The 16,321-nt window shown below is 36.5% G+C and overlaps 1 protein-coding gene across 1 annotated transcript in view; it reads left to right on the top strand.

The window, feature by feature from the left end:
* Positions 1-16,321, top strand: part of CCDC141 (coiled-coil domain containing 141) — a 107,306-nt gene that overhangs the window by 20,537 nt on the left and 70,448 nt on the right. Inside the window, exons 5-7 of the mRNA XM_075093604.1 lie at positions 8,511-8,702; positions 10,875-10,983; positions 13,707-13,960. Of these exons, the coding sequence (XP_074949705.1) occupies positions 8,511-8,702; positions 10,875-10,983; positions 13,707-13,960 (555 nt within the window). The remainder of the gene's footprint in view (positions 1-8,510; positions 8,703-10,874; positions 10,984-13,706; positions 13,961-16,321) is intronic.

The following is a 16,321-nucleotide window of genomic DNA, read 5'->3' as shown; positions in this document are numbered from 1 at the left end:
TAAAAATACTACGTGTAAGTCTGAAAAAAGCCTATAAAGACCATGGAGCTTTACCTGCAAACGGTGATTTTTCAGCTAAATAATGACCAAATTCCAAGTCAGAGATTTCTATGATTGGTTGCAATAACTATGATGGGAAGCTTTAAAAAAAAAGGTAATTTTTATTCATCAGTTCAATTAGCTAGCGTAAGCAATGTTGAATTGAAAATACTTGAAGATACAGCACCCAGTAATGGTTTCTTAGTCTGAGAGATTCACTGACTATCCTCGTAATAAATGACTCCAAGCATTTGTTAGGAAACAGAGTCTACTACAAGCAGTTTATACCTGTAAAACAGATGCCCAGGAGCAGCCTTGCGTAAGCTACCCAAATAACTCTGCCATTGTTGTTTTAGCACTGTTTCTGACTTGCCAATGCAAGGCAGTGATTTATTCTGCCCATTTGTCCAGCACTTGGTTTTTTTTGAAGCTATTTAAGTGGGAAGTTTTGCCAACTGAAGAAAAGCAGAAATGGTCAATACGTTTTCATTGTCCTGGAAGGGTAAAATGCTGCTCGGTGCACACCTCTCTTATTGTACAGGAAAACTCTATTGGTTTGGGAGAAAACTGCTAGATATTTTTAAAGAGCTGTTTTAAGTTAAACTCTACATAAAAATATGAGTTAATTGAACATTAGTAGTTTTACTGAAAGACAGGTTTTTGATATAACAAAAAGGAAACCAAAACCCATAATGATTACATGAAATTGCGGAGTAACCGAAATATACCTTAAAAACGCATTGATTATCTATTTATATTTTCCCCCCACAGCTTTAGTTGCTTTGACAGGTTTTAAGTATTTCTTAAACATATTGTACAAGGGTTAAAAAAAGGCAGTTCTTTGGCTCCAGCGCCAAGAAAGCAGGTTTTGGTTTTCATTTTTTTCCCTCTGCTTTGAATAACATATACTGTCTGAAAAACATCTAATCAGCTGTGGAATGAGCATGGATTTGGTAATAACTGCAGTATAACTCTCTTTCCTGAACTATATTTTCGGGTTTTTCTTAGCTAACTTGAATTTTAGAAATTAAAATTTATGAATTAAACTTCACATTGCACCGAAAGCATAAATAAGGAAAGCCAATTACACTTGTAGAGCAGGATTAGGTCAAATAAGTATATTAATAATTCTAGCTATATATGCTACAATTACACTTTAACTATGCCAGTAACTTTAGATATTCTTGTATATAAGCATGTGATCAGCTTTGTAAGCTCAAGACAATGCCAAAACTCTAACTGGATTTAGTATATAAGTGAAGGTGGGACCATGAAACTGTTCAAGAACCAATAAGGTAGGGGAGCAATTGACTTCTTCAGAAGTTAAACAGTACTGTGTGCAGTAATGAAAAACTTCTGGATACTTTGCTGCAAATCAGTAATGTAGTAATTGGGTTATTATAAAGCTATGTTGTTTCCGTTTTGAATGCTATATTCTGAGTTCTGACAGAAGGTTTATCTTATGCTTACACCTTGTGTAGACACCTGTGAACTAACTTTAAATCAACTGTCTCAGGCATAGTTAGCAGTGTAGCAGCAGTAGTATGAACCACAATTACCTGATGCTTCCACTAAAACTGCCAAACTTGTACTTGTATACCTTTAGAAACATTTCTAGGGGTCATTTTATGCCTATCAAGAACAGGGTTTGTTCATTTGCAGCTGGTGCATTTCTTGTGCTCAAAGCCCTATAATGCTTAGTTAAGTTCCAAGCATCCTGTGGCAAGAAGTGGTAATTTGCGCTGGGATTGTTTTCAGATCTTTTTTTAAGCTGCACTGCACTAAAGGGTTTACAGTGCAGATGGCGGAAATGCTTGGCTCCAGCTTTTAGAGAAGATACCACCTCAGTGAAAGCAGTAAAAACACCTTGAGAAGTAAACACCGCGCTAGCACTGAGCTCGAGGCTACTAGCACTGCAGTCCGCTGAATGAGTGACTTAAATTTTACCTCAGTCATGTCTTCACCAGCTGCTCTCAAAACAGATACCATGGTGTAGACTTACCCATTGCTGCACCATTTTCTCTGAAACAATACTGCTGCAAACTGGCAGCGCTGTGGATAAGCACGCTCAAATTGGCAAGGACAGGAGACAAGATTAAGAAAAAGGAGAGGGCTTGATTAAACTAGAGATGGCTACAGTTACAGTAAATTTACTGTTAGGGCTTATTATTAATGTTGCAGTAAATACAGTTCCTGCACTATAAAAGTATGATTCTTGCACAGCGCCATGAGTTTCAGTTTATGAATTGCTGTGGTACAGTTTTGTCAAATATCTCACAGCCCTTCCACCTGAATTTTTAAAATAAATTATTCATTAGGAGTAAGCTTTCCAAGTGAAGAGATATTAATTTCAGTTTAATACAATGTAATGAGATCTTGGTGATCTATTTGACTTTAAAAAAAAAAGGTTTGAAGACAATCTGTAGTAAATCTTTATGAGAAGTGGTATTCAACATATGGTTAACTCGTTACTTTGATCTGGTTTTGTAGTGAGACAATTGGAAGGGAAGCTCTTGCATCTGCTCCAGGTGCTGCTGGCTCAAAAATGCATAACTTCTTCTGACCCAGGTTCTTCCTGTTTGGCTCCTTTTTCCTCTTTCCTTTTTGCAGCTGGGATTATGTACAGCCAGGAGTAAAAGTGAACAGATGTTTATGATGCACAAAGAAATGCCACTTTCTACATACCCCTGACAAAATTTTCCTGTACTCTAAGCAGTTCTGGAATATTTGACTATGGAGAAAGTTTGACTTGACTTTTCAGGCTTGATCAGGCTATAAGATGTTTTTGGGTTTTGTCTTTTATTATTGCTACATGAAATGGCTTGATGAGTCTAAAATCCATAAATTCAGTAGCTTTTCTGTTGAAGATTACACTGAAATGAAATGTGAAGATCAGATGCTGATACTTTAGTGGAACTTTTTGTAGCTGTACATAAGATTTACCAAGATTGAGAAATATTGTGGATAGTTCATGCCTTGGTATGCTCCGTGCAGTAGAAAGTATCTTTTTTTTTTTCCCCCTCAAAGCCAACCTTAGCTACGTAATATTTTATAGATAATGTTGAAAGGGGATAATTCTGTAGCAGCAGAGCTATACAAATATATCAGCATGTTTGAAAGCAACTTTTTAGTCTATAGACGGCAAATAAAAATGCCTACATATAAATAAGAGGGTAGACTGTGTGTTATAACATGAAATAATTTTAACTTAGTAGTTAAAAAAAAATTACTTGACTCTTCACATTCTTTAGAACCTTTTGGGGGGGTCAGAATCTGTGATGGAGCACAGCACACATAGCAAAGAGGGAAGTAGTTTGGGAAGCAAAAAGCTGTCTTTGGGTTATCTCAACCCTGGGCGGCAACATCTGCTGAACTGACCTTGAACAAAATGCAGGGGGGGCAAAGAAACAGAGGACAAATGGCTTTTTCAGTAATAGCTATCTCTGAGGCTGAGTGGTCTGTACACTCCACCCTGCTTTATGTTTCTTTCCTCACCTAGTAAATAACTGCTTCAAGAAACAATCTGATGGTTTCCCTCTTCGCTAGAGCCACACTTTGCAGGTTGGAAATAAATTGGGGGTTTTCAGGGACCCCAGCTCTCTGTAAGCCTCTTGAAGTCGCTGGAAAGTGAGGGGACAAGAGTCTGACCCATGATATCAATTGTTAAAACTGTGGATTTGGTTTATCCCTTGCCTGTTGTGGGTAGGTAGCTGCCCAGAGAAGCAAGTATCCTCACCAGTTTCCAGACTTCTCACCAAATTTTAGAACAATCCAAATGATGAAAATTTTAACACCACAGAAAAGCAAGCTGATATTTAGTACTTGGACTCTGACATGAACTTGTACTTCTTACTAAAAGATTGTACGAGTGACTCAAATTCAAAGTCTTAGAAAGCCACATTGAGGTAATTTGTTGTAATAGTCCTGAATTTTAGGTCTATTTGAAAACAAACTTAAGACATAGCAGCTGGTGTTGGGTGATAAATGACAAGAATGGAGAATGACCCAGTCTGCAATTGAAACCTTTGTTTGTTATTTTGTTTTCTCTTTATGGTCTCTTCGTATGCCTTCATTTACCAGTAGTTAAGCTATTGAAAAAATAAAAGAAATCTATAAACCTTATTTATTTTCCATTTTTATAGCTTTTTAAAAATTAATCTCTTATTTTCCAGTCATGATTCTTCTAGAATATTCTTTTTCTAAATGTAAAATAGTGTTAGTGTTGAATTTGGGTCTTCAGTGCTATCACTCTGACTAAGGTAAGCTGTTAGGAAAGAGTGAAACATTTCTGTGTCCTGTAGACAGGCAGAGCTCTAGGCATTTCATGTTACATTGTCATATGTAGTTAGAAAATATTGATTATTTTGATGAAATTGGACAGACAACAATGCAGAGTGATATGGAAAATTATAATAAATTCCTGTCTTATGTGTCTGAAAAGCTAGTCAAATTATCCTTGACTGTGTCTTCATGGTAACAAAAAAATTGTTTTATACTGTGGTTTTACTAGGGTAGCCGTTTAAAATCATCATGCAAGCAGTCTGGCTGTGTTTTCAAAATAGGTCTTGAGAATCAATACCTAGATCTGTTTTGAAGGAATGTAGATGTCATATTCTGCCTTTATGTTGCCTGTGAAATGTAATGAATGATAACAGGAACAGCAGCATATTAGTGTTATGTGTGCTCATTTACCTATTGGCAAATGGCTTCAATTACAGAAATTGTTCATTAGTATTCCTTGTGCAACAGCGTAGAAACAAATTTAGTGGCATAATTAGTTAGATGAGAGCGAAATAGCACAAGTCTACCAATTTTACTAGCATTATATAACACAATAGAAATGTCACTGCATTAGTAATGCAGCCTTGCCTTTGATGTTCTTGATCTGTTTCTATTGTGAAAATTCTGTCTGTCTGAAGTTAACAAACAGGGGAAAAATGGAAAACTTCTCAGGCCCAGAGGATGGGACCTGAAAAAGATGGGTAAAGTGGCCTTCCAGATGAAGTAATTTCCTTCTTCCTGTTAGTATTGTATTCACCATCGGAGATTTCAGGACCTTACTTAAAATGCAATGTTGTCAAATAAATGAACAATGTAGACAAAGATGTGCCCAGTTATGCAGCCATCATGCCTCTAGGTTACTTCTGAAGGTAATTACCAGTGGAAAAAGATCCCCAAACCTTCATTATTTTCAGTAAACTGTAATCTGTTTTGCAAGAGAGGCAAGAATACTATATACTACTGTTTTGCTAATTTCCCAGTTCCTTGATAAATATCAGGGAAAATAATCCCTGACTTTTTATTACTTTTAACTGAAAACAATGACTGCTCACATTAAATCTCCAGATTTGTTTTCTATCCATCACTGAACCTTAAAGTAAGCTTTTTATTTTTAGCAGTATGATTTGGACTGAACACTTTATAATTTTGGTGTCATTTTATGGAATATCTATTTTGGGTGTCTCATAACTTCATTCTCTACTAAAAGCCAATATTCCTTATAGGATTGTTTCTCCAATAATAAGTTATAGTGTCCTTTTGCTGAACTGCTGTGATATCTGAAAGAAGTGTCATGATTAGGAAACCCAACAAGTAAAGGAAAATGAACATAATGGACGGTGTCATCACAGCAGAATTTTCCATGTTTTTAATTTTTAGTTTATGGCACTCACTTTCTCAAATGAAGTCAAACTTATCTGCTGAAGGCAAAGACTTGGCATAAAGAATTTTGAAAACCAGTTTACATCAAAAATATTGGTAAAGCATTTTCAGCTATATCCAGTTAGCACTCTGAAGTATGTCTACATTAACTTCATCCTACCCTGCCATCACAGGGTGATGAAGTCACATCCTTGTGTATTTCATTCATTCATCTTCTGTCATTATATTTCTTTTATTCTACACTTTGGCCTTAAAGATTCCACAAGACTTTCACAAGACCTTTTTTTCTAGGTGCTAGGAAACAAAACAAACTCCCTTCATGTCTGTTAACCAGGATTCATCCAACACAGGTAGTTCTTGGCAGTTAGTACTTGGAATTTAGCTTTTCTTTGAGGTTGAACAAAGAACCAAGGCTTTGGCTCTGAGGAGATGGTGCGTATATTTAGGAAAACCCAGTATTACATGGACAACATAATTTTATAGCTTTGACAGTATAAAAATAATTGAGAAATAATGATGCAAACCAATAAAAGAAAAACCAAGAAAGAGTTGAAAGAACTGTGTTAAAGATTACAGTGAAAGATGGATTTTCATTTAAAATTTTCATGAGCTCAGTTCATTAACTTACCATTATCATTGTTTTGATGAAGCTGGGTTTTAAATTTTATTACTTTTACAAGCATATAATCTTTGTGGTTTAAAATTTATCATGAGTCAATGCTACTTTGCTTTTTATTTCTAATAATAAGGATTCTGACTACTGCATACAAAACTAGAACACCTGCAGCAACCCTTAGTTACCTTGGCAGCTAGATAAATATTCTTGAATAAAACTTGACTGGAGTACTCTGGATTAGATTCCCAAGGCCAACTGTTTTTCCTGATCTAATCCTTGTCTCCTTGAGGTATAATGGAGATGTAACTATTGATAGCAACTGGTTTATATCAGAGTGACAGTATCTACTCCATGCAAATGACCTAATTTAAATTCAAAGCATCATTTAAAATAAATGTTAATTAGATTTCTACTTAAATACAGAATATGTAGCGTTTGGGGGATTTGAGCTTTTATTTGCATATTATCAATACATATAAATACATAGAGGGTGGGTGTCAGGATGATGGGACAGGACTCTCTTCAGCCAAGGGACAAGGGGCAATGGGCACAAGTTGGAACACAGGAAGTTCCACCTAAACATGAGAAAAAACTTCTTTATTGTGAGGGTGACAGAGCAGTGGCACAGGCTGCCCTGGGAGGGTGTGGAGTCTCTTTCCCTGCAGACATTCAAAACCCTCCCGGATGCATTCCTGTGACCCCTGCTCTAAGTGTCCCTGCTCAAGCAGGGGGGTTGGACAAGATGATCTCCAGAGGTCCCTTCCAAGCCCTACCATTCTGTGATTCTGTGATATTATGAGGCAATCAGAATGGGGATTCAACAGAACAAAAAAAAATTGGTTTTACAGACAGATTAGAAAGCAGCAGATCCCATTCCTGGTATTCAGAAAATAAAATAGAGTGTGTATTGCTTTCTAGAACACTGGCTTTTGATCAGATGCTCTTTTTGATGGGTTTGTCACCAAACAATAATCATGCGTTCATGTGCTGAGCGACTTTTCTATATACTGCAGAAAAAGATGGGTTTGTTGGAGCTGCTCTTATGCTTGTTAATTTTACTGCTGTCTTCATAGTTTGTTGTCTGTAAAGTTAAAATAATTCAGTCTATTTTTTCAAAGAAAGAATAAAAATTCCATAGTTTATTATACTGTTCTTGTAGTACTGCTTTTACAGAGAACTGATGAGCCTCTTCAATTCAAGCTGACATCTTTGTGTAGTATACAAGGTCTAGGGAGGACTGGAAGTTATGGTTCTGTGTTTAGAACAATAAAGTTTTCTGCATTTTCCTCTTTTCAGTTGGATCTGTCAGGAGAATTTCAAATTTTACAATTCTTTAACCTTTATTAGAGTCTGTGTCAGGAGAATGAGTTATCATAGATTGTAATTTGCCTAACAGAGATTTCTTTTCACATTACGCATTCATGTGATAGCACCTGTAATAACAGCAGAAATTGGCACTTTATTAATTCATGCTCATAATAAAATCTGAGATGGGGGAGGGGGGGAAGAGTATAGAACAAATGCTAATACATTTTTCTGACACACTGAAGGTTTTTAACATAAGCTGGAAATGGCCCAGCAGTTATCTTTCTCATGGTGAGATTAGTAAATGGAATGAAACACAGTAAAATGGTTTTCTTGACAATAGAGTATTATTATTTGGTGGCCAGCTTAATCAATGCAGTCAGCTGAACTTGAAACATTGCATAAATTTGGTGTTTTTCTGGAGAATACGTGCATATGTTCAAGCTACTCTTGTTTGGATTATGTTTAAGTCATTGGAAACTTATGAGTAAGTAACCTTACAAGCTCTTAAATCTTGTAATGTTAGGTAATGTGATGATATGGCATATGAAAGAGGATCCAAAATATCTGCATTGCTACCACTTCCAGGAAGATCTGTGTTTAAGGACATGTAAACCTATTTGAATCTAAATATTAGAGATAGAATGATAAATTCTCTTAACACTTGTTTTAAATTTCCTAAAAATATTGCCTCTTAAGTGCAGATGAATTTCAGAAGCTTGCTATGAAACATGCAGGAACAGCTACACTGCAATCACTAGGAACTGGAAATAAAGCAGGAGTAGGAGACTTTTGGGTAGTTTATCAGACCCACTGAAGACGTATCTTGACACCAGTATCAGCACAATGTTTTGGATTCTGTTTACAGATTTTAATTTTTTTTTTCCAGGCTTTGGAAGACCAGGTATGGGATCTGCTGCATGAAGCAGACAAGGTTGCAGAGGAGAACAAAGAAAAGAGTCAGGTTTATGATGCCATGGCAGAGACCCTTGGGGATGCGTGGGATGCCCTTGTCATTATGTTAGAGAAGCGACAGGCGCTTCTGGAACTTACTTCAGTGTTCTTTGAAAATGCTCTGGAGGTTTGTATTTAAATCAAATGACTCTTAATTTGAAACCTCCCACATCTTATGGGTAGTCTGTTGTCCACTGTAATTTTACTCTGTTATATATGGTCATTGTTCTAGATGCACCCTTCCTTCTGCACCTTTTGGATAGTTCAGGATGAAACTGAACAAAAAACAATGTAGGCTTCAAGAAATATTTTAGTCATGGTATCTCTAAAATTTGTGCTTGACAGGAAAATGGCAGTGACAAATGGAACTGGACCAAAACCTAAAAGACGTAATTCAGTGGCTATGGACATTTTGCAAAATTCATTCCTTATGATACAAAATATGGCATTGAAAGATCTGAATTCTCAGAGGCCTTCACTAATGCTTACTGAAAATTGTCCACTTAAGGTTTTACACTGAAATATCAAAACAGCTACTGTAATTATGCAAAATAAACTAAGTCTACCCCGCCAGTCCTTTACCTGAGACTTCCATGTGCAGATGTGCACAAAAGGACCATTGTGTGAGCCTAGAGAAAGATTTCAGCGTTGTCTTTCCCTGTTTATCCATTTCTCTGTATTTCATTATAATTCAGTGATACACAGGGAGCTAAAGTGGAGAGGGATTCCATGCTCGCTGTGTGTAGCCCCAGATTCAATTTTCCCGACATCCCTAGAGTTTAAAAGAGTTTAATAATTCTCCCTGATAATTTTGTTTCCACAGTAGCCCGGTGCCACCTATACATTACAGAAGCAACCATTCTACTGCTAATGTCCTGAGAACTCCAAGATCAACAATCTACTAATTATTTTGTCCTGGCTATGTGTATTATACAAAGAAATCAGTACAGAGTTGGCATAAGTATCACTATAATAAATTCTGTACTACCGAAGGTTGACCTACTGCAGAATAAATCCTTAAGGGGCTAGCTGAATTCCCCCGGCAACAGGCTTATATCATTAAAACAAAACGCAACAGCTGGAGCACAGCACAAATCACACCCATTATAGAATATATTATAGAAGGGAAGAAGAAATGCAATATTGATTTAAATAGGAGTCACTGAAACTTCTTATGGAAAGGCTTTTCTTTAAATGATAGCCTGTGATTATGGAAATCTTTATTTTATTATGATAAAACACAAACATATATCAAGAATAGTCTTTAGTGAAAATCGGAACTCACATCTCAAATGTTGAAATCTCAAATGTTGATACTTAATGGTTTTCTTATATAGCATGCCGATCAAGAGGGGGAAAAATGTGGAACAACAGAAAAGACAGCAAAACGAGTGCTGGCTTTTCATCTTCCTTAATTTCACCATAGGTTTCAGCATCTCTGCTTACACTTTAAAACAAGTTTGAACTCCCCTGGTTTCTTCATTCTTGAAATGAAGCAGTAGAATTAACAAAGTTGGCTAAGATTCAGAATATGTGTCTCAACTCTCTCTTAGCTACTCATACTTGGAATTGCATCTGCAAAGGTGGAAGCCAAACAAAGAATTCCTAGCTCAGTTTTAAGAATTTCAGTAGATTACTGAATCTGCTCCAGATCTCCCTGAAACACAGCATATTTAAAATATGGAATCCATGGAAAAATGGTCTGTAAAGGAGTAACCTCAGTATTCATTACAGAGATGCTGTTTCTCCACTATAATTAATTACTGTTTACCATAATATTCATTAATTTAAATTTGCTACTCATTTCTGCCTTCAAAAAGATTGCTTTTGAAGATTTTATGTAGCCCTTAAATGTTTTTTTGGTTTTGTGGTGGTTCCCCCCCTCCCTGCCCCCTCCCCCAATATTTTAACATTAGAAAGAAGTTCTGGGAAGGAGACATAGTTAAATGCTTCATTCATGTTAAATGTTTTTACTGAAAGCTTTGAAAATAACAGATTTTTCCATAAGAATTTATTTTCAGTGGGTCTGAAGGCTAGGTAGGAAATACGATTCAAGAAGTGACAAACTAATTACAGAGTATGTCAACTGAAATTTGGGTTCCCTCAGCAATGAGAACCTTAAAAAACCAGACGGTGCATAGAGGCCACAAAGCATCTGTATCTAGCAGTCACTAAAAATGCATTTTTCCAAGAATTTACAAATTCTCATGAACTTTCCTTATAATACAGAGATTATGATGGAGTTCTGCAGAAGAAAATTATACCATGTTTCTTCCCATCCTTTCTTTTCTTAATTCAGTTTGCTGTTAAAATTGACCAAGTTGAAGATTTCCTGAAAAACACCCAGGAGTTTGACAATATTGACTCTTTGAGAGAACTCCTTCTGCAACAAGAGCATCATACAAAAGGTACAAACAGTATTCCACTCCTGACGGTGTGTGATCGTGCACTGACTCCTTGAAGGACAATTTTACTCTTCCTGTGTGTATTTTTTTTTTAAAAAAGTCTTAGAACAAATATGAAAATATTCTATTTGGAAAAATATAATGATGAAATAACTCTCTATCAGGTCTCCTGAAAGATATGAAACTCCTGGCTTTGAGCTAGCTCTCTTTGTTCCATCTTTGTTGCTGCAGAGCAACCAGCGGTAAGTTTGTATTCTGATTTCAAGGCAGTCCTGGTCAGGTGAGCTGCTAAGAAACCAAGCTGGCTTTTAGTGCTGATTGGCATGCAAGTTCTAAAACTATTCTTCTGTTCCATGGGAAAACCCATCAAAGTTATCATAGCTATCAATGAATTAGCATTTTCCTATGGAAAACTTGCCATTAGAAAATTTCTGACCAGCTCTAGTAACAATCTCCTGCAAAGTCCAACAGTTTCTTTCTTGAGAGTGGCCAAGGGAGAACTTTGCCCTCTGCTTTCCTTTGCCTGGGGATGGGGTTTGAAGCAGAATTGGCGAAGTGAGGCTGGGAGCTATGAGATAGAGGTGGCAACTAGTGAGCTTCAGAATCTATTTGCCTAGAGCGGTTCACTGCATTTTGCTTCCACCTTTGAGGGGTGGGCCTGTGTTTTAATTCCTCACTAAGTTGCCTGATTCGTTCCAAGAGGTCTGCAGCTAGAACCATAACACCGTTGGGGAAAAAAGTGCTCTCTCCCCTTCCATCACAACTTTCCTGCACATACGTTTGCCTGGAAAAATTATTCCATGTGACTTCTTTTTGTTCGTTCAAGTTTTAGTGTGAAGCGTCTTCTACCATGTTGTGGTACCCAATTCCAAACGGGCAAAAAAATTTTCTCAAAGCCGATCTCATCGTGTGGCTACTTCAGACACCTCTGCAATTCCATATGGTTCTGTATTTTTTTAAATAAGACTCAAGAATCCATCTTTGTAATTTTAACCAGATTTTGCTATAAGATTACTAGTAACTGGCAGAATATAAATTAGAGTTTATTATTCACTAGTGGAGTACCGGCTTAAATATTTTTAGCTGCCTTAAATGTCAGGTATTCTTCTCAGGAGACTGAATAAAGACTTGAATTCAGGTACCTCTATTATGGGTTTTGGGGCTTCCAATTCAATCTTCATGGGATCAAAGTGCTCACTGAATAACAATTTTAACCTGAAGTATCTGGCAATAATTTAGCTGAAAAGAGGGCCTATAACTGTAAGAATCAGATTACGTGGTTTGCCAGAGAAAGACTGCTTTGAATGGGGATAAGCCTTTCCTCAGGTGGAAGAAAGTGGCTGCAATTGATTGGCTTCTTCATCTAACTACATCAAATTTGGAAAACTGATATTGACCTATTTGGTTAAAAAGAGTGTTTGTATTGCTTTCTGCGAGAAGGGTACTATCTACCCACTCCAAAGTAAGCTGGCCAAAAATATGATGTTTACAAAGTATTGGCTCTACCAGTATGTGACGAGCAGTTTATCACAAATATTTATCACCTCCCCGTCCCCCTCCGAAAAAAAACCCCAAACCCAACAAAAAAATCTGTTCTGAAATAAATACCTTTCAAAGCATAACAAAAAAGATGAAAATATATGAATTATCCTAATTTATCCATTTTTATATGTACTCCATTTTGGATGGAGTGAAAGGGAACACTTCTGCTTAATACCACCTTTCTGGAAAGCAAGAATTAAAATGAATAGGCTTGTTCCAGTGAGCTTGTGGAAACGAAACTCATTAGACCTTGGTGTCTGGAGAAGTGGGGGCATTCCAATTCTGTGTCTTCCCTAGGTGCTCCATATGAAAGGTGGAGACTTAGGGTTCTTTGCCATGAGCTACCTGTACATGTACTGAGCTGGGAAGATGAATGTTTCAGCTGTTTGCTGCCTGTCATTGGTTGCTTCACTAGTAGCTCCTTGCATTCATGCCTGCCTTGTCTCTTATTCTGGCTTGGTTCCCCTTCTTCATCATTCCATACCTAAAATTTTCCCTTTTCATTTGAAACACCTATAAATATGATCTTGTCTGTTCAATAGATTTTGTACTATGTGGTTTTAAGGAGCCAGAACAAAGGTCATTAAATTGTACTAGTCCACTGAATTTTAGCCCTGAATGTATCTGTGGATTAATGTAGAGGTTATAGAAAGAAGGTAAAGGTTCCTGATATTCATGACTTATTTAGCCATAAGACTATAACAGCCCCAGACAGGTGAACTTGTTCTTCTAACTTTTGTGAGGGACATAGAGACCTTTGCTTGCATCACTGATGAAAAACTACAGAGGCGACTGATCCACACAGAAAGCAGGGTAGGGAATTCTACTTCAGCTTACCTGAGGATTGGGGAACCATCAAAAACAACTCAGTTTTTAGAAAACAATATCACTTCTGGATTTTGTCTTGATGGCTCTCAATATACCATTACATGTGTATATATATTACATTATAGGTATCACGATTATACCTTTTCACGTTTATAGAACAGCTGCCCAAACTGAAATATCTTAGGTTATATACCTGCTAAAGTAAGTATTTATAACCTGTTCATGCAATGCATGAAAACATATTACACTCATGTATGCAAATAGATAGGTACTTCTAAAAATACTTGAGTAATATTTGAAATATGTTACTAAAATTACAAATCACATTTTTTTCCTATGAAATTCTATTCTTACAGAGCTTTTGGAAAGGTCACTTGCACTTTTAAACAAAAGCCAAGAGCTAACTGAATTCATAGAGGAATTCAAATGTGAGGGGCCAAATGCAAATCCAGAGCTGATTCAGGGAGCCCACAGCAGCTGCCTGAAAATTGACAATCTCCTTGAAATGCTACAAGACAGGAGGCGGCAACTGGATAGATTTCTTAAACATCAGCGCCAAGGACTGGAGCAAGTTCTGCAAATTTGTTTGTGGCACCAGCAAGAGAACCAGGTAAGACACACAATATTAAGGGAAGCCACAAGAAAAACCACAAAACCCAAAACAACAAAAAAAAAGAAAAAACCAAAAACAAACAAAACACCCAAAAAAACCCACCACCATCTAACAACTGTTTTACAGTACAGACTATTACAGAAAAGAGCTTAAATATATTTATTAGGTCAGTATCCCTGAGCCACTTCTGTTTCAGATCCTAACTTTTGAATATTTGACTTTGTAAATATAGCGTCATCATAATTTATTTCAATATAACTTTAATATCTTCAAAAGCACTATTTCCATTATGTGGATCCCTCCTGCAAGTTATCAGATGTGGTGCTTCAAACGAAACTAGACTGCCTTCAAGTTGAATTCCCAGCATAAACAAACCTCTAGCCACATGAGTGATAAGAGTAACTGGTAATATAATTACAACTGCAGCAGGCTGTTTCTGGACTAGTCAGTTAAAGAGAAGATACAGCATAGTTAGCCAGTTGGTGTGTCTGAAAGCAGAGGCGTATTTTGTTCTTGGATTAAATAAGAATTCTTAAGGTCCTATAGTGATTGCAGGTTTTCCATACCTGCAACCTGTTCCCCTCTCTTCTTTGTTCTCCCACTTTAGCTTCCATATCTTACTGAACTTTTCAAATACAACTTGTTTATGTACCTTACTTTCAGAGCTTAGGTACATTTAAGTCTTACGCTCCCTCTTCCTCTTTCTAGTCCTACTGCTCTTTTCCTTTTCATTCCTCATCTCCCAGCACTCACATCAGTAGATTTTCTCTCTTTGTGCTCCGCATTATCAGAGAAATTTCCGCAGTGTAAGACTCTGCCCTCTCATTTTCCTTGGGAAGCATTGCATAACTTCACCAACTTGTCAAAAAAAGATACAGGGAGAGTCCTGCTCTCTGCCTTTTTGGATTTTAATTATGCTGAGAAGGAGGAACCTACACAAATTTAACTGCCAAAATCTAACAAGACTAAAGCTTAGTTATGTTCAGTGTTTTGTAAATAGGCTAAAAATTTGTATGGACATCTGAAAGTTCAGCCCTGATTGTGATACCTCTGTAAGTTTCCTTCTTTGCCTCCAAAATAAGTTTACCCCTGCATCAGAGGAAAATACTAGAAACTGTTAGCAGTAGTCTATTTTGCAGGCACTAACTTTGCCTGTGAGGTTGCTTAAGATGAGAAGCATCTTATTAAACAAGCACAACTCTTTGCAATTTTGCATAGATGCAACAAAATTGTTAAGGCACTCAAGCAAGCTGACAGCCTTATTTCTGGAGCACTCAATATCAGTAGCTGCCAGAAACAGAGCAAGAATGACTTATTTAATGATTAGATAGGAAAAAACCCAGATAAAAATAGTATGGTCTTATGCAAAGGTCATAATCTCAGTATGTAGTTATAAAATAATAGCTGACAAAAATACTGAAAAACAAGAACTACGGTATAGAAGGCTGAATCCATTTATGTGCAAATCCTTAGAAACTATCTAGTGCGTGCTTAGAGATACATATTAATGCTGCTGTTACAGGTTTTGATTTGTTTCAGTATCACCACATAACTTACTATAAAAGAAATATCCTCAAAAAGAAATGTTGTTTCAATATAATATATTCTAATTTACAACAGCTACAACTGGACTTTCAGTATCAGTCTATGTTGGAAATACACCTTATTTCATTTAGAAAAATGATCCTTTCTTTACATTCAGAAGTATTAGATGTCACTATAATTACCAGATCATGCCAGTGTTATACCACAGTATACAAACATGGAGGAAGATTAAAAATGGTAATGTTTCAGAAATAGCTTACTGTTGAAGAGTAAGGGATAAACATGTGGGGTCTTTTTGAGCCAAGCTTCTTTAAAAAAAAAAAAAAAAATCACATTGCCTGAGATGTTAAATGACACAACTTCATAAAATTTACCAGGGAATTCTACTTGTCCTCATTGGATGAGGGATAAATATTCAGGAGTAACCATCTAGAATTCACCCTGATTTAGGTGGGATTGAAAATATTGTGCAGTGGAATTTTTCTGTGTGTGTTTCCATTTCCTCTCAGGTATGTGCTCACATCACAAAGAGTAAATATAGAAACTGTTTTCTACTGACAAGTTTCCTGATCTGAAGAGACTAGCCAGTAATTAACTACTTGTCAGCTCATACCTGTGTCCAGTTTGAGGCTGTTATACACATGGAGGGACAAATTAAAATAGTTTTTAATATCATGCTTATCAGAATATACTTGTTTAGTATCTGCATTAGTCAAACCTGGTATAATGTATGATTTGTACACTTATGGACAATTAATTTGCATACATCGTGGACAATAAAATATTCACATGTAAATACAGACACTGAAAAAC

The sequence above is a fragment of the Phalacrocorax aristotelis genome, chromosome 5 (assembly GCF_949628215.1).
Source record: "Phalacrocorax aristotelis chromosome 5, bGulAri2.1, whole genome shotgun sequence".
NCBI classification, from domain to species: domain Eukaryota; kingdom Metazoa; phylum Chordata; class Aves; order Suliformes; family Phalacrocoracidae; genus Phalacrocorax; species Phalacrocorax aristotelis.
Note: the sequence above shows the minus strand (reverse complement) of the source record. Positions and strands in the feature narration are given on the sequence as shown.